Source organism: Chrysemys picta, chromosome 1 (assembly GCF_011386835.1).
Source record: "Chrysemys picta bellii isolate R12L10 chromosome 1, ASM1138683v2, whole genome shotgun sequence".
Lineage (NCBI taxonomy): Eukaryota > Metazoa > Chordata > Testudines > Emydidae > Chrysemys > Chrysemys picta.
Window position 1 is genome coordinate 101,474,779 of NC_088791.1, and position 17,833 is coordinate 101,492,611.

The following is a 17,833-nucleotide window of genomic DNA, read 5'->3' on the forward strand; positions in this document are numbered from 1 at the left end:
CTCCACAGCAGCTGGGTGTGTGCCTCCCAGCCCGGATTGACAGACTTGTGCTAGTTTAACTCAAGCGAACACATTTAACATAGCAGTGTGGGTGTTGCGGCATTGGTGGAGGCTTAAGCTAGCCAGCCAAGCTCAGACCCTGGGGGTTGGATGGGCTTGGGAGCCTGAGCTGCTGCCCAAGCCTCAGTGTCCACACTGACATTTTTAATATCCTAGCTCAATCCAGACTAGCATGAGTCCGTCTACCCAGGTTGGGAGGCTCACTGCCTGCTGCCATGGAGACATACCCTTTGCAATTCTGGCCTCTAGTGTTCCTTTAGCACTGTATTATTATTATTTATTTATTACTTAGCTCTCAGACATCACATTTAATCAGTAGAGCTAAAAGTGCTTTACAAAGAGGCCCAGTATTGTTTATCACCATTTTACAGATGGGCAAACTGAGGCACAAAGAGACAATGTGACCTGCCCAAGGTATTTGTGGCTTATTGTCCAGATACTGTTATGATTCTCTATGCATCTCTAAAGTGCTACTAAGTGTTTACCGGTCGATATGACTAAGGATGAATTCTTATCTAATCAAAGAGGGCTGGTAAAGATTCCAGTGGCGAGGGAGACAATTGGATTGGCATACAGCTTGTAGAGCCAACTTTGCACCAGCCCCACCTGATGCAGACGACATGTCAGGTCCTACTGTGGGCAGGGTAGGGACGTTCCATAGTGGAAAGGGGTGTGATGCAGGCTGAAGGGAGTGGGGCAGGAGAAAAATGTGCTCTGCTGATCTCCAGCTGGCAGACCATGGTCCCTAGAGGATCATTCTAGCCAGCGTAAATTAGAACAGCCCTATGGTTGCTCTTGTTTGTGCTGGGGGACAGCTTGGCCATTGGCTGCCCGCAGGATTAAGGAAGAGGAAAAAGTGGTTTAGAGCCACCTTTGCCTTTCTCAGCATCCTCAGCTACACTGAGCAAGAGCCAAAGATTGTATCCAGACTGTTGACAGGTAGCTGACTTTGTTAGTGAGGAATGTAAACTGGAAATGAAGGGAAACTGGTAATAAGAACAACAACCTCCTTATTGTTTTCCAGCAATTATTTCTGTGGAATATTGACTCTCACTCCAGCAGCATCACAGTGGACCAACTTTTGGTAGAGCTGAAGGCTGGAGGGATAAGCGAAGAGCATGAGAAAGCCGTGCAGAGAGAACTGCGACACATCCAGAAACTAGATCTTCTTGATTTCTTGACTTACCTGCCACTCTTTGTCCTTACCCACAACTCTGTCATTGCCAATCCACTGGATGATTCGAGAACAATCTGACCAACTACCTTAACTCTAGCAGAAGGGAAGCTAATGTCTTATGAAGGCTTCTGATTTACCATTTTCCAGCAGACACCACAGATTGTGGTGGTGCTAAGGAACTACAGATCAGAAACAAATTCCAATCAATTCACTCATATGTGTAAATACAACAAGGCCTAATCTGTAGCCCTCAGTCACCTGAGCAGTCCTTGCAGGAGTAAATCAGATAGAGGCTCAAATACTGAGATTTGTAAATGTAAATTTTGAAGGTACATTTGGCACCCACAGGGACAGGGGCTGAGCCACACTCCTGGAAATGTTCCCAAGAATTAAACTGTGTCAGGGTTTCTGTGATGGTGTGGCCCCCTTTATACATGAGGGGCCACATTTTCAGAAGGTCTCAGCAACCACAGTTATGCTCAAACTGGCTACTTCATGTAGGTGCCTTGAATGGGAAGAGTTGGATCCAGAGCTCTTTTGAAAATCTGACCGGTTATCTGCCGTTATAATATATTTTAAAAAAATGATTGTAAAATACTAATATAATGTGTAGGAATTCCTTTTTCTCCATTTATCTCAGCCAGTGCACTTTTAAGTCTGGTTACTGTGACCGGCCTATAACTATTGAGAATCAACAGGTTATTTCTAGTGTGTAGTGAGAAATAGGCTGAAAACACAAAGGATTAATTTTGCCTTTTCAATCTGATCACAAACGTTTTGAAATTATATTGTTAAACTATCATTGGGTAAAGTGAGATAAACAGCATGTGGTTCAGGGTAGTCAGCCACTGAAGGAACCTGGATCTGCCTAAAAGAGTCAAAAGTAAGAAAATGTATCAGACAAAAGCTGATCCCAGCGGGCTTGCAAGGATGTTGTGTCATGGGGGATCTTGATGTCACATACGGCAAGAGCAACTATGTATATAGGTGGCAATCTATAAGTCCTTACAATAGACTCCTATGGAACCTTTGCTTTGTCTTCAGTGGGAGTTTTGGTTTACTAATGTTAGGTGTGTCCAATGATTTTCACTGTGTTTTTGTAGCAGTCACAGGTCCTTCACAAGGATTTTGCTTAGATACCAAATGCAAAGCACTCTGGACCAACTCCTCAGCTGGTGGAAATCAAAGTATTGGACCATCTGAGGTAGGGTTGCCAACTTTCTAATCGCACAAAAACTGAACAACCCTGTCCCGCCCCTTCCCCAAGGCTCCGCCCCTGCCCCGACTCTTCTCTGAGGCCCATCCCTGCTCGCTCCCTCACCCTTCCCTCTGTCACTCACTCTCCTTGACCTCATTTACTCTCACCGGATGTGGAGTGTGGGAGGGGGGTTAGGGCTCCGGCTGGGGGTGCAGGCTCTGGGCTGGAGCCGGGGATGAAGAGTTTGGGGTGTAGGAGTGGGCGCTGGGTTGGGGCAGGGGGCTGGGGTGGGAGGGTATGGGCTCTAGGCTGGGGGTGCGGGCTCCAGGTGGGGCCAAAAAATGAGGGGTTCAGGGTGCGGAAGGGGGCTCTGGGGCAGGGCATTGGGGTGCAGGGGGGGACTGAGGACTCCAGCTGGGGGTGCAGACTCTGGGGTGGGGCCCGGGATGAGGGGTTTGGGGTGCAGGAGTGGGCTTCAGGCTGGGGCAGGGGACTGAAGTGTGAGAGGGGGTGCGGGGTCCCCGTGTCGCTTACCGCGGCTCCCAGGAAGCGGCCACCAGGTCCCTGCAGCCCCTAGGCGCATGACAGCCAGGGGGGCTCCATGCACTGCCCTTGCACCCGATGGCACTGTCCCGACAGCTCCCATTGGTCGCAGTTCCTGGCCAATGGGAGCTGCGGAGCTGGCAGTAGGGGTGGGGGCAGCACGCAGAACCTCCATGGCTGCCTATGCACCTAGGGGCCGCAAGGACCTAGCAGCCGCTTCCGGGAGCCAAGTGGAGCCAGGGCAAGCAGGGAGCCTGCCTTAGCCCCAGAACCTCACTGCGCTGCTGATTGGACTATTAACGGACCAGTCGGTGGTGCCGACCGGAGCCGCCAGGGTCCCTTTTCAACTGGGTGTTCTGGTTAAAAAATGGATGCCTGGCAACCGGCAACCCTAAGCTGAGGTCCTGGCAATATATATTTAGAGCCTACACATATTTTTGTGAGTGTCTGCCAAGACTTAATCAGAATCCAATAAATTCTTACAGTACTTTGGTATAATTATTGCCTTGAAGCATGCCTGGGATTCACAGTCCTCATTGATTTAGGCTTTAAATACATATCTAGCCTGTTTAAGTAATAATAATATAATGCACTTGCACTAAGGGAAAGTTATAGGATGACTTAATTATATGTTCGGTTGATCAATTCAATGTGAAAACAGTTAAATCAATATTTTATTGCATCATTGTAAACTGTGGGTAGAGTTTATTAGATTACGGCTAGCGGACTGACATTCAAAAGCATATAACTGAATCAAATTCCGAACAAACGTTATTTGTGCAATTTAGAAACAGTTAATACCTTCCAGTTGAGCAGATTTGTTTCTATTGAATATAGCAGCTGTTTATTTAAATCATAGGCGTGCAGTATTTAAATATGATACTAACTCACCTGGGAATTCAGTCCAGAGCACTTTGTGAGAAGCTTTGTCACAGTGTATTGAAATAAATCCAGCATTACACAACTGTACCTGTTCCATTGTAGTTGTTCAGTTCTCTGTGTGTGTTTTTTCCCTTTGAAAATGCTAAAATATTTATGGCCGGATTTATCTGTTCTGGCTACAGAAGGATGTGAGTGACAGCTTCAGGGTGGTGAACTCCTAAGCATCTATGCAGGGCTGGTACTTCCATTTAGGCGACCTAGGTAGTTGCCTAGGGCGCCAGGATTTGGGGGGGGGCGGCAATTCAGTGGCGGGGGGGTCCTTCCGTGCCTAAGGGGCGGCGGGGGGGGAGCGCGGCACGGCATTCCGCGGGGGGGGCGCTCCGGCGGAGCAGCGGGCTCTGGTTGCGCGGGGCTCGGCGTGGGGGCGGCGCGGGCGTGGCGCTGGAAGGGGGTTCCGGTGGCGCTCGGCGGAGGGTGGGGGCGGGCTCTGGCGGCACAGCGCAGCGCGGGGCTCGGGGCTCGGCGCTCGGGGGGGGCGGTTCCGGCGCGCGGCGCTCGGTGGGGGTGCGGCGCGGGCGCGGTGCTGGAGAGGGGTTCCGGCGACGCTTGGCAGGGGGCGGGCTCTGGCGGCGCGGCACTCGGCGGGGGGGGTGTGTCACGGGGCTCGGCACTGCGGGGGGGTTCTGGCGGCGCTTGGTGCGGGGGGGGGGTGGGCTCCGGCGCGTGGCGCGCGGTGGGGGGGGCAGCGTGGGGGGGCGGCGCTCGGCTGGGGGGGGGCGGCGCGGCGCTCGGCGGGGGGACTGGGGGACGGCGCTTTTTTTTGCTGCTTGGGGCAGCAAAAAAGCTAGAGCCGGCCCTGTATTTGGGCATAAGCTCATACAATGTATTGACACACGGCATGTCCCCCTGCAGGCTAACAAGGCTGGTAGAAACAGAAACCCTCTTCTAATCAGCCTTCCTGCAGTCATCAGTATTGCCCTTGCAGCAAAGAGGCTCTTCAATATTCTCAGTGGAACCCCTGCAAAATATGCATAGGAGTTGCTCAGAAGAATAGGTCCTGATGTCACAATCAAATGGAGAGGGATAGTGTCAAGCAAGACAAAGCCAGGCTCTGCCAAGGAATGTTAGTGCTCTTGGCTCATCAAAATGTTTTCCCCTCAAGTTTATTGAAAGTTTATTGAAAGATCAGAGCCAGGATCAGTGCTTAGTTGAAATAAGCCATCAGCAAATAGGCCCTGAAGCTGATTCACTTTCCTCCTTACCCCTCTCCCTTTTATTCACCTTCTCTTTTCCCCTCAGGTGACAGAGAAAACTACCAGCTCCATTAAAGCAGCTGGAGATGATAATAGTTCCTTTCTTCCCTCCAATGTCTGTCTTGTCTATTTAGATTGTAAACTCTTCAGGGCCACAATTGTCTATGACTGTGTGTGTCCTTACCATAGCTAACACAATGTGTCTCCACTCTCATTTAGAGTCCCTGGGTACTACTATAATACAAATAATAAAGGACGATGACTAGGAATGCCATATGTTTGCATGAGAGTTATCAAGACAGATGCTTCTTTTTAACATGGACTTTTATAAATTGACTGTGGAGCACTGTGACTTGATGGAATTCCCTGTCTCTGTTGGGGCAACATGTTGGACTGGAGACATGGGATGATGGAGATGGAGAAGGGTCCCCAAGTTCTGCTGAGAAAAAGCTACACTTCAAATCCGGTGAATACTAGAGAGAACCTCTGGACCAAGTCTCTGGCCAAATAGAGTACTTCACTTTCCAGTGGTGTACATCTGTGACTTTTCATCAGCAAAAGTCATATAAAAACCATAAACAAAATTGTATTTTTAAGGGAGTTAAAGGAATTTCTCAAGGATGTTGGAGCCTTGCAGACACCAGCTTTAACCAGAACTGTATCTGGGGTTAGGACTCAGTGCCACTCCAAGCAGTTGCATTTTTTCCCCAAAAGCACCACTATTGTGGACCAGCGTCTAAAGGAATGGGCAATTTGTATTAATTAGGGGTAGGTAAAGCAATTTAGAGAAAATAAGAAATGAAGCAAAATCTTGTTCCATCCTTTTAGTAAACCTTTATTTAAGGCAGTTCAGTTCCATTCTAAGAAAGGGAGCTTTCATTTTTACACACCTCTGCATTTTTTGCTTGCAACATCTTTAAGCAGCCCCGTTAAACACTATGGAGCTGACAGGCTTCAGAGTGGCAGTATTTTTAAACGAGAGTGACACTATTTTACTGTGAAAATGAATTATCCTGTAGTGAAAATGACCAGCTCCATAGTGCCTGAGGTATCAAAATCTGGATTAAGTGCTATTGGGTTTCAAACTGGAGGCTAAAATACAAGCACAAAAATCTTCCAAACTTTAGACTGTCCAAATTCTAGTAATATTTTCAATAAGAAGATGGGGGAAACCTGGGGCTGATCCAAAGGCCATTGGAAAGTTATCTGTTGACTTCAATGAGATTTGGAACAGAGCCTTCATAAATTACAGGTATATTAATCTGTTTAGGCTATTTAAAGTTAAAATTCATGTCCTGGGGAGAAGCAAGCACTGTTAGTGATCAAATATTGATGTATTGACACAACCCCTAATCACGCGGTAATTTGGCTCATTTATCAGTCTTTACTCAGGAGATACTTAGGACTGAACTAACTTGGAGACTGAATTATCTCTGTGCCTGAAGAGCAGGTGGTTAGTCTAGGCTAAGGTTGGGGATTATTGCTGCAGACAGTATTGGAAAGCTTGCTTTGCACCTGCCGCCTCATCATATCAAGCATGTAGATAAAAAGAATCCGGTTCCCTGGCACTGCCAACCGACCCCTCCAATCTTTCAAAAACAAATACTCAGCCTTGACTGTAAAATAAAATATAAAATAAGAGTTACCACCACCTTCTATTGACTGTTGATTGACCTGACCGCTCTCCAATAGTGACTACAAAAGATTAGATATCACTTTCCATACAGGTGTTAAAGCAAATCATTTTTCTTCTTGCTGTGAGACTAAATTGTTTAAGGCTCTGGAAAATGTCTGTGTGTAGCTTTACAAATGTGCTTAGCAAAGGGAAGGCATTATCTTACGTCTTCAAAGGCGGTGATTTACAATAACCTGTCTAGTGTTTCTAAAATGAAGAGTTTTGTTAAAGCTTAGCAGGATGCACTGAAGGGAGATTTTTGACACAGCATGTGTATTTAGGGTACAAATATAATGACATGCTTTTAAAAATAAATTATTCAGACTCTGGGGAATATAGACAACATTAGAATCTAGGGCTTGATTCTCCTTAAAGATTGGTGTGAATCAGGCAGAACTCCACAGACTTGTAAATTCCACTGTTGTACAAGAGAGAGCAGAATCAGATACTTAATTTAAATGCTGAAGAAGCTGATGGGAGCTATCAAAGAGCTGGGATAGTGGTCTGGCTATTGCACATCACTCTGAATCCTGATGTGTGCTCTTCCTCTCTCTGCTCTGAGGGCCTGATCCAAAGTCCATTAAAGATCATCAATTTCCATTATGAGCTTCCAAAAAAACATTGGTTACATCCGTATCTAAATATCAGCTCTAGTTGAAAAATCCAAAAGTTCAAAAAAAATTTCAAATGTGTTTTTATTTGGAAGTGATTGAAACGGAACCTTATTTGTGTTTTTTGCAATAGTTTTTTGCTGCGCAAAATATTATTGGAATGGTTATGGACAAATTATATTTATTGAAACCTCAGACTTTGCCAAATGAAAATTTTCAATAAAAATGTTGCCAAAATATTGGGAAAAAAACCATGAGATTTTTCACAAAATGCCCCAACCATGTGAGAAATATCATCATTTTTTCATTAAAAAAATCATTTTAAAAAAAGGTGCAATTTTTCAGTAAAAAAAAATGTTTCATTTGAACAATATTGACCAGCTTTACTAACTAACTCTGAATATAATTAGGTTTGGAAAGATTAGATTGGGTGGGGGGGGAGGGTGAATGTTGGTAAACATTGATTTCATTGTACACACACAAACCAATGAAATTACATTTTCATTGATAATAATTGAAATTTACAGATTGGCAGAATTAGAAAAATGCTGCTTGAGAACTTAGAGTCAAAATCCAATAATTTAGACTTCTTAGTTGGGCTTGTTACAAATGAACTAGCAAATGAATAGTAAAAACAGGTATGATTTGCTGATTGACCGATATTTACCTTGTATATTTTGACATGTGATGCTGACAATTTGTGTTTGAATGATTTAAAAAGCTTTAGTCTTTTGCATCTCAGCATCTACTGTCATTAAATAATTGTCTGACCTGCCCAAATTTCCCACAACTGTAAAAATTTAAATTGATACAAATATTTAAAAGCTTAAATATAAACAGCTATATTCCCTGACAAAGTTCTAAAAAATTAAAATAAATTAAATTGTGCCAAATCTAAATGTAATGTGACCATCATACTGGGGAATAAGGGTCTTTCTTGTTTGTGTCTTTGACACTTTGCTATTTCCAGTAATAGTGGAGTCCTCTCATGCTCCTTTATTTTCTATTATGTACAACAAGAATTAGAGCTAGAATTTGTGTCCCATAACAACTGGCCACCACTAGGAGACTCTTACTGAAGGTGAGTTGGTAAGCTCATGCAAAATGATGACTGATGAATAAAACTGTCTAATATAATTGCAGAATAATCTCCTGCAATTTTTTTCAAGAGAGGCGGGGCTTGAATCTCAATAATGTACTTAGATAGAAAAGGGGTATTTTTGCCCACTTAAATAAATGATGAGCCCATAGTACTTGTATATAAGACAGCCATCTTACTCTGTCAGAATGTGTTAAGCCCTGCAAAGGGAATTAGTGGTTCAGATTTACTATTCATCCTTTTTCTTGACATTTGAGAGGGCTAGCTGTCTTAATCAGAAAGCATTCGCCATTCAGAATACTCAGTGAAGAGTCACATGAAAATGCAGATTCATAATTGAACAAAGACAGTTATTTTCCGACTGAGGCACACTGGTGAATGGCTGTGAGCGCCTAATTATGACCAGACCTCTCTTCCAAATGGAGTGTTAAAATCAAAGAAGAGTTCACCGTTAATTGTGAGTGGGATTTGAAACTGTGTTTTTGAATACTGTACCGTGGTATATATAGGTCACCAAGATGATCTTTTTTATTATCTAAATTACTCCAAAAAAGGAAGTAGTGTGGTAGGCTATTAAATGTATGGTGTTCAATGCATTAAAGTTTGTCTTTTTCTTTTACCACTGTTAGTTTTCACCCCCATCTCTGCCCATCTGTGTATTAGTTTCACAGGGCTCTATCTCCAATTATATTTTTCTTCTCGTACATTTTATGGCACTAGAAGTTTCTCTTATTCCTTTATTGGGTATTGATTCTAATAGGGTTCACCTTCCATGTGTGTTTTGGTAGTGCACAGGAAAAGCTTTCTTACGTGTATTCCTTTGTAGCCAGATTCTGAGGCCAAATGCCTTTGGCTGGAAAGTGCTTTTCTTTGGCAACACTGTGACCCACGCTCTTAGGGCTTCACACTCCTTGGTTTCGACTTCTGCCTGTTAATGATCGCCACAAATCGCAGCCACCCAACTGCCCTGGGTAGAGAGACAACCAAAGAAGCTGTTGGAAAAAGGAGGTATGGTTATGCAGATTAACCTCTAAAGGTGCACTGTAGCCTAGTCAGGTGTTCATCACAGTCTCTACATGTGAACTATAACACTAATTCATTAGAACAGGAATATATTTACTAAGTAAGGACCAAATGGTGACCCTTGGTACATGCCTGCACAGGTGACTGAGGGGTCATAAGATGCTTCATTTCTCCATTGCACAGGCTTCTTGCATCCTGGGCCACAGCACCCTGGATAACAGCTCCCTGTGCAGGGACACTACTCTGCCTGTGCATGTGGGCAGGCAGGGATGGAACCTGGACCCCACCCCAGTGTGCCAGCCAGCATGGAGGGAGCAGGAGGCTGCTCCATGATTTATCTCACTTCCTCCCAATGCAAAGAGGAGTCAGGGACCTGACAGTGACTGTCTGTCTCACAGTTCATTCCTTGTTGTGCTCCTGGAGCTGTGTAATCCTCCTACTCAGGGCTCCTAGGAACTCTGTGATCTAGCCCTAAGCATCATACAATATCCGTAAGGATTTGAAATTAAAATCCAGTCACAAAGCCACGTGACTGCATATTTTCATATTACATCTTTCAAGTTACGATGTTGTGATACGTGTAAAGAAGCTTAAAACTCGGTGAGAAAATATCAAATCAAAAGACAGATGTTTGGAAAAAAATGGTGCGTTTATTCTGTTTAAAGCAGCGCAACAAAGATGGCACACAAAACAGAAGCTGGGGAGAGGAAGGGTAGTCTTGTAGGCAAGGCCCTTGACAGACTCAGGAGGCATGAATTCTAGGACAGGCTCTGCCACAGACTGCCTATGTGTCTTTGTGCCCAGCCTGGGAGGGGGCAGAGAGGAGAGAAAAGCTCGTAGAGCTGTCCCCCAGCCTGGAAGGTGGGAGGGGACCTCACTGCAGCCTGCCAGGCCTCGGAGCCGAGGTGAAGAACACCAGGAAAAGCTGAGGTGAAGCGGGGGAGGGGCACTGAATTGATGGGGGGCTGAACTGAGGGGAGTGGAAGCTGAGGGGATGGGGTGGGGGCAGAACTGATGTGGGAACTGCAGGGACAGGATTGAGTTGGGCAGAATTAATTGCTGGGCAGGGGATGGGCAGCTATGGGGGTAAAAACTTCTGCAGCAGGAGCCGAAATCACCTTTCCCAATACATGTGGGATGGTGGGCAACACTAATCGTCAGACACACACACACTTGGGATGGGCAGGGGGAGTTCAAAAGACAGGCCAAAAAATATTCATGATTTTTGAGCCAATCTGGTGACTTTGGGTGTCCGACTCATGATTTTTGTTATTTTAAGGTTGACAAGACTGCCTACAGCACTTGCTTTCAAGCTCACAGGGCCCCTTGCATACTGACAAGTGCCTCACAGCGACACCCTGCTCTGCGGTTGATTGCAGTACCATTACTAGTGTTATTCAGCTAACTGGAGATTTGAACTACAGCTCTTTGCAGGTGGGGAAAGGGAAAGCAGGGCTCCCAGCTCTGTTCAAGGAGAGCGTGCCTCATATTCACTTATATGTTTTTATTTGGGATGCTGTTAGCTTATTTCTACTAGATTTCTCTCCACAGACAAGTTTGGCTCTTGGGCACTTTCATCACAAGGGCTTCAAATCCCCCACCTTGGTGCATGCTCCCTGCAACAGCAACCCCAGTTACCTCTGCCCATTTTACATACATGTTCCAGAGTGCGCTCTGCTCATTAGCCAGAAGGGCCCCAGTACTCAAGTCGAGCTGAGCAGAACTCAACACAGGCAACAAAGGGGGTGGCTTTACATTGCCTTTATCCCCCTGCAATCCTGGGGCTGGTTTGACCATCAGCATTAGCTAGGGCAGCCTTCAGGCTGCTCTAACTGGTGCCAGCTGGTAATGGCCGCCAAGAGATGGGTAATAGCATGCAAACTGGAGATTGCAGTGGCCCTCCAGTCAGATCTTCTTCCCTGACCTCACCCCTTTCACCATGGGCTGCAAAGTGGGGGTAAGGGGATTAGAACTGGTATATCTGTCTCACTTACAGTAGGGGGAACCCAAACTAGCCCATTATACTAGCCTTCAGGCCCAGTTCACCATCATAGCCACTCAAAGGGTCTGGCCCGTGGTCTTATATTGCATAGTTAGCTGAGAAGTACAAATTGAGGTCTTTGCTAACATTTCCTAGAATTAATAGCAGAGTTTATTTTTTTCCAATTGTCTTCTGAGTTAGAGATGTTGAGGTCTCTTTCCCATGCAGTGAGGTGTTTGGGGTGAGTTGCAGGTTTATTATTTTCTGACCTTTTGTACACTATAGAAATGAGCATCTTCTCTCTCACTGTTCCTAGTTATAAGAATATTTTCTAAATGAGTTTGCTAACTATGTATTTCAGGGCATTATAAAGTGCCTTAATCTGAAGCAAGAGAAAAAGGGAACAGCAGGGATTATGCATGGTGTATTTTTAGATGGAAATTATTGAATCTATAACATTTCTCAAGCAATTTTGTGTCATGTTTCAACAAACGTTTGTGTGCTTCAAACAGAACTAGTAGAACTGCAATCAGAAAGTATTCATGTGACAAAAAACATCAGCGGGCTGTTTGATTTCAGAGAGAGGGTGGTTGTATGGGTATGAATCTGAAAATTGGCTTGAAAATCAGAAACTTGCTTGCATCTTAACTTGGATGGAACTAGTGTCAATTTCTACAGGGAGACTGTTCCAGAACCTCATTTCTCTGATGATTAGAAACCTTCTAATTTCCAGCCTGAATTTGTTCGTGCCCAGTTTATACCCATTTGTTCTAGTCCTAGCATTGTCCTTTAGCTTAAATAGCCCTTCACTCTCCCTGGTATTTAACCCTTTAATGTATTTATAGAGAGCAACCATAGCCCCTCTCACCCTTCTTTCTGCAAGACTAAACAAATCAAATTCCCCAGTCTCCTCTCATAAGATAGGCCCTCCATTCCCTAAATCATCCTCGTAGCTCTTCTCTGCACCCATTCTAGTTTAAATAAATCTTCTTGAATGTACTTGTACACAGTATTGCAAACAAGGTCTTACAAGTGCCCTGTTCAATGGCATTAATACTTCTCTATCGCTACTGGAAATGGGGTAGTAACCCTGACCCTGGCACTAGCCTCTGTTGCAGCTGTGATGAAGCAGCACAGAGTGCTGTCCTGGGGAGAGTTGACTCAGTTTAATTTAAATGGAAGAATAATCAAAACCAGGTCATCAGCTACTGTTGTTGATTTCCAAAGGGCAGCCTTTGGGAAATTAAGGGAACTAGTTAAAGAAGTCAGCTGGACTGAAGAGTTTGGGGACTTAAAAAGGGAGGAGTCTTTGAATTTGTAGAAAAACTGACATTTGCATCCCACACCAGGAGAAAAATCTTGTAGGGATCCAGCTGGATGAATAACCACCCCAAAAAGGTTACTAGGAGTAAGCAGAGAGGGTATAGGGAGTGGAAAAAGGGATTGATCAGCAAAGAACACTACATCATGCGGGTTAGAAAATGTAGGAATAAAGTGAGAATTACTAAAAGCCAAGTCGAATTAGCTCTTGCCAAGGAAATAAAAATAAATAATAAGAGGGTTTTTTTGGTTATATAAATAAAAAGAGACCAAGGAAGGATGAGATTGGGCCACTATACAGTGAGGATGGGAAAGAGATTAAAGATAATCTAGGGCTGGCACAAAAATTAAATTAATACTTTACCTTGGTTTTCAATATTGATGATAATATGAAAAATGTGCATGAAGACAGTATGACTGTTGGAAATGAGGGTCTAGAAATGGAAATTATCACATTGGAGATGGAAAAAAATCTTAAAGCACTTAATGCACTCAAATCAGGGGGACCGGATAACTGGCATCCCAGAATATTGAAAGAACTGGCACATGAGATTGCTAGTCCAATAGCAAGGATTTTTAATAAATCTATCTATTTGGGACCGGGAGTAAGAACCCATCTGACTGGAGAATAGCTGATGTCGTACCTGTATTTACGAAAGGGAAAAAAAGGTAATCTGGTCAATTGCAGACCTGTTAGTCTGACCTCAGTAGTAGGCAAGGTTTTACGGCAAAATATGAAGGAAAGAAGAATTAAATTCATGATGGTAAATGGTGAAGGGGATTTAATGCAACATGGGTTTACTAAAGGTAGGTCTAGTAATGTGATTTCTCTTTTTGAGAAAATAACTGATTTTTAGGTAAGGGAAGTGCAATAGATCTAATACACCTGGACTTCAGTAAAGCATTTGATGCAGTATCACATAGGAAACTATTAGTTCAATTGAGGAAGATGGGGATCAGCACAAGCACTGTAAGGAGGATAAGGAATTGGCAAAAGGGGAGAAGGCAACGGGTTGTGCTCTAGGGGGGAATTATGAGACTGAAGAGAGGTAACTAGCAAAGTTCCTCATGGATCAGTCTTGGGACCAAACTTATTCAATATTTTTATTAATGACCTTTGCATAAAAAGTAGGAGTGTGCTAATTAAATTTGCCAATGATAGAAGCTTGGGAGGCGTCATCAATACAGAAGGGGGTAAATACCAAGAAGGGGCGAAGAGCTATTTAAGCTAAAGGACAATGTTGGCACAAGAACAAATGGATATAAACTGGCCTTGAACAAATTCAGGCTGGAACTTAGAAGGTTTCTAACCAGCTACAGGGTGAGGTTCTGGAACAGTCTCCCACTAGGAGTTGAGGGGGCAAACAACTTTAGTTAGTTTTAAGAGAGCTGTTCAAATGTCTGAGTGTGATTGTCTGATGGAGTTGGTTGTGATAGTGGGGGGCAAACTCAACAGCCCTGGGGCTCATTCCAGTGTATGTCTTATGCTCATGCTTCAAGGTTTCAGCTGGCCACCAGCAGGGTTCAGGAAAGGATATTTTCTCCCCAATGTATTCTGGGAGGTTTGTTTATCTGCTTCTTCTGAAACATCAGGGATAGCCACAGCTAGAGATGGGACACTGGGCTAGGTGAGCCAGTGATCTGAGATAGTACAGAGGATTCTCTCTCTCACTCAGGTGCTTGGTTGGCTGGTTCTTGTTGACATGCTCAGAGCCTAACTGATCACCATATGTGTGGTTGGGAAGAAATTTTCCTGAAGGTCAGATTGGCAGTGATCTGGGTTTGGGTTTGGAGTTCTTCTTTTTTTTTTTTTTGCCTTTCTCTGCAGTGTGTGGGTCACTTGCCAGGATTATCTGGGTATATCTCCCTTAATCATTTCCCTGACATTTCAGGGGCCTTGAGCACTGGTGCACCTTGGTCCCTCCTATTCTCTGCCTGTGGTACATCATAGTCTAGTCTCCTTTGGGCTGTGATACTATGGTATAATTTCCATTGTTGGGTGTAGTGTGCAAGTGCTGGATAGTATTGGTGGCCTATGATATGCAGGAGATCAGACTAGATGATCTAGTGATCTCTTCTAGTCTGAAATTCTAAGACTCTGTGACTCCTCTAGTAACCTCCTTCCAGTCTGATAATTCATTCAGCACAATGTGTTGCCTTCTCCCCTTTAGCCAGTTCCTTATCCATCTTAACATTCTTGTACTGATCCCCATCTTCTCTAATTTAACTAATAATTTCCCATGTGACACCATGTCAAATGCTTTACTGAAGTCCAGGTGTATTAGATCTACTGCACTTCCCTTAACTAAAAAATCAGTTATTTTCTCAAAGAAGGAAATCAGATTAGTCTGGCATGATCTACCCTTGGTAAGCCCACATTGCATTACATCCCCATTATCATTTGCTTCTATTAATTTAATTATTCTTTCCTTCACAATTTGTTCTGGAGCCTTGCATACTTGTATTGCTTGGATCGTTTTGTCCATCTTCTTAAATATAGGTACAACATTAGTTATTCTCCAGTCATATGGGTACTACCCCAGAATGGATAGATTTATTGTTCTGCCATAATATTTTCACTTTTCCTGTGGAACTAAGGTAATGGAATAAAGTCACTGTACAGTGTGCTGTCTATGGTACTGAAAGTATGATTTTTTTAAGAGGCCTATTTAACCATTTTTTAAGATTAAAAGAACTTAGAAGAATATATCTACACAGAATGTTCAAGTAGTGATCTGTAAAAACTGTAAACAAATAATAGCAAACTGGTCTGTTTCCTTCTCTGTCTTAATTACAGTGCTCTCCACAACCTGAAACATACACCTGTTATTCATACTACAGTGTGACAGCTTAGAGTAGTCTTTTTGATTTCTTACATTTATGGACATAGAGGAAGATTCTCTGCTGCTCTCAGGGAGACTGCCAGGGGGTTCATTAAGGCTCCCTGATTCTCTGCCCCAGTCCTAACACAAGTTAGAGCAGCTGACAGGTTGCTCTAATTTCACCAGCTGGCTAATAGCCCCTTAGGGACCATTTGTCATCGGAGGACAGCAGGATCACATCGTACTGACTGTTCCCTCACCCCACACCCTTCTACCCAGGGATATACCCCTGAACCAGGCTCTGTGGGGAAGGAGACAGAGGAGTCAGGTACGGGGGCGCTCTGCCTGCTGAGGACTCCCCTACACCCAAGATGTACCCAGTAGAGGAGTCACAGGAAGTGTTGGCTCCCTTTGCACTGCCTGAGTGGCACACATAGAATGGGTAGGAGCAGATACTCTACCCCACCACTTTTATTCTGAATTAGGGATCTGGTTCAAAATTCATTAAAGTCCAGCGAGTCTTTCCATTGACTTCAGTGGACGTTGGATTAGGACCCAGCACAACCCTCTTTGATTAACTTTTTTTTTAAATTCTCTCTGTTCTTTGATAGCTTCTTTTTTACAGTAAATCTTAAACTGAAAATTTTTATTCCACTCTGTTCACATGAAAAAGGACAAAGTTTGATCTAAGTCGTGCCAGTTCACTGAACTCAGTGGGTCAGATTCTGCTCTTAGTTAATGAGGGTTGCACTGGAGTAATTGAAAGGAGAATGTGGCTTATTTTCAGATTTGACACCCTATTTCCGTTAGTGCTAATTGGAATTCTACATTTTCTTTAATGCAATCAGCACTGAAAATACGCTACTAAACATTTCAGAGTATTACAGCTGTATGCAATTTTGAAGCAGACAAACAAACAGTGTACAAGATTGGAATGTGAGTAATCTGATTAATCCAAACAATGCTCCTTATTAACTAGTAAAGTTGATGAGAGAAGTCTCACTTTCTATGCTAAGCATAAGGGAAATGATACCAGTTTTTCTGTTATAGTTGACTTGACCTTCTGCCCCCGCTCCCATAGAATGAGAGGCACAAGTCAAAGCAATTACCTTGAATTTATGGAAAAGTTTTATAATCCTTTTACTCACTCCAGTGAATTTCTGTGTTTTATCCACTGGAGGCCAAATCTTTTCTCACTTGCACCCACCCAACTTTATTGATACAGGTGGGTTTGCATGGCTGTAACTGAAGGGAGATAGGAAGAGGTTCTTTAAATACATTAAGAGCAAGAGAAAGATAAAGGAAAGTGTATGTCCTCTACTTAATGGGGAAGGAGACATCAGGGTCGTCCTTATCCATACTCAAACTACGCAGCAGCGTAGGGCACCAGGAAATTTGGGGCACCAAATTGCCCCAAATTTCCTGGTGCCCTGTGCAGCTGCGTGCTTCTCCAGCGGACAGCCTGATCCCCCGGCCGGCTGAGCCGGCCAGGAAAGCTGCCTCTGCTCCCACCCCTCGCCCACTCCACCCCTTCCCCATAGTCCCCGCCCCTGCTCCACCCCGCCTCTTCCCCAAAGCCTCCGCCCCTGCTTCGCCCCTGCCCTGCCTCTTCCCACCCTTGCTTCGTCCCCACTCCACCTCTTCCCCTGAGCTATGTCCCGGGGGACTGCAACAGGGGTCAGGCCCGCCCTGCATGCACCGGGCGGTGGGAAGTGAAGTGACCTGGCCCCAGCCCGCTCCGCTGGCTCATGCTGGGGGGCAGTTTCCCCCTTGCCCCCCAAGCCTGCTCCTGCCCCCACACAGACTTTGGGTGCAGCCCCCTCCACCCTGCGGAGGCCTGGGGATACCTCCTGCATGGAGGGGGCTGCATAGGGCACCAAAATGTCTAGGGACGGCCGTGGGAGACATAATAACTAATGGCATCAAGAAGGCTGAGGAGTTTGCCAATTTTGCTTCAGTCTTCACTAAAAAGGTTAATGGTGACTAGGTACTCAACACCATATTAACAAGGGGGAAGAGACACAAGCCAAAATATGGAAAGAACAGGTTAAAGAATATTTGGATAAGTTAGATGTATTCAAGTTGGCAGGGCCTGATCCCAGGGTACTTAAGAAATGAGCAGAAGCAATCTTGGAACTGTTAGCAAGTATCTTTGAGAACTCATGGAAGATGGATGAGGTCCTAGAGGA

At 44.4% G+C, this 17,833-nt stretch overlaps 1 protein-coding gene across 1 annotated transcript in view; it reads left to right on the forward strand.

Annotated features, from left to right (window-relative positions):
- LOC101940050 (uncharacterized) overlaps positions 1-1,446 on the forward strand; it is a 235,839-nt gene extending 234,393 nt beyond the window's left edge. The window contains exon 16 of the mRNA XM_065565193.1: positions 1,085-1,446. Coding sequence (XP_065421265.1) covers positions 1,085-1,315 — 231 coding nt within the window. The 3' untranslated portion in view covers positions 1,316-1,446. The remainder of the gene's footprint in view (positions 1-1,084) is intronic.
- Positions 1,447-17,833: the final 16,387 nt, after the last annotated feature.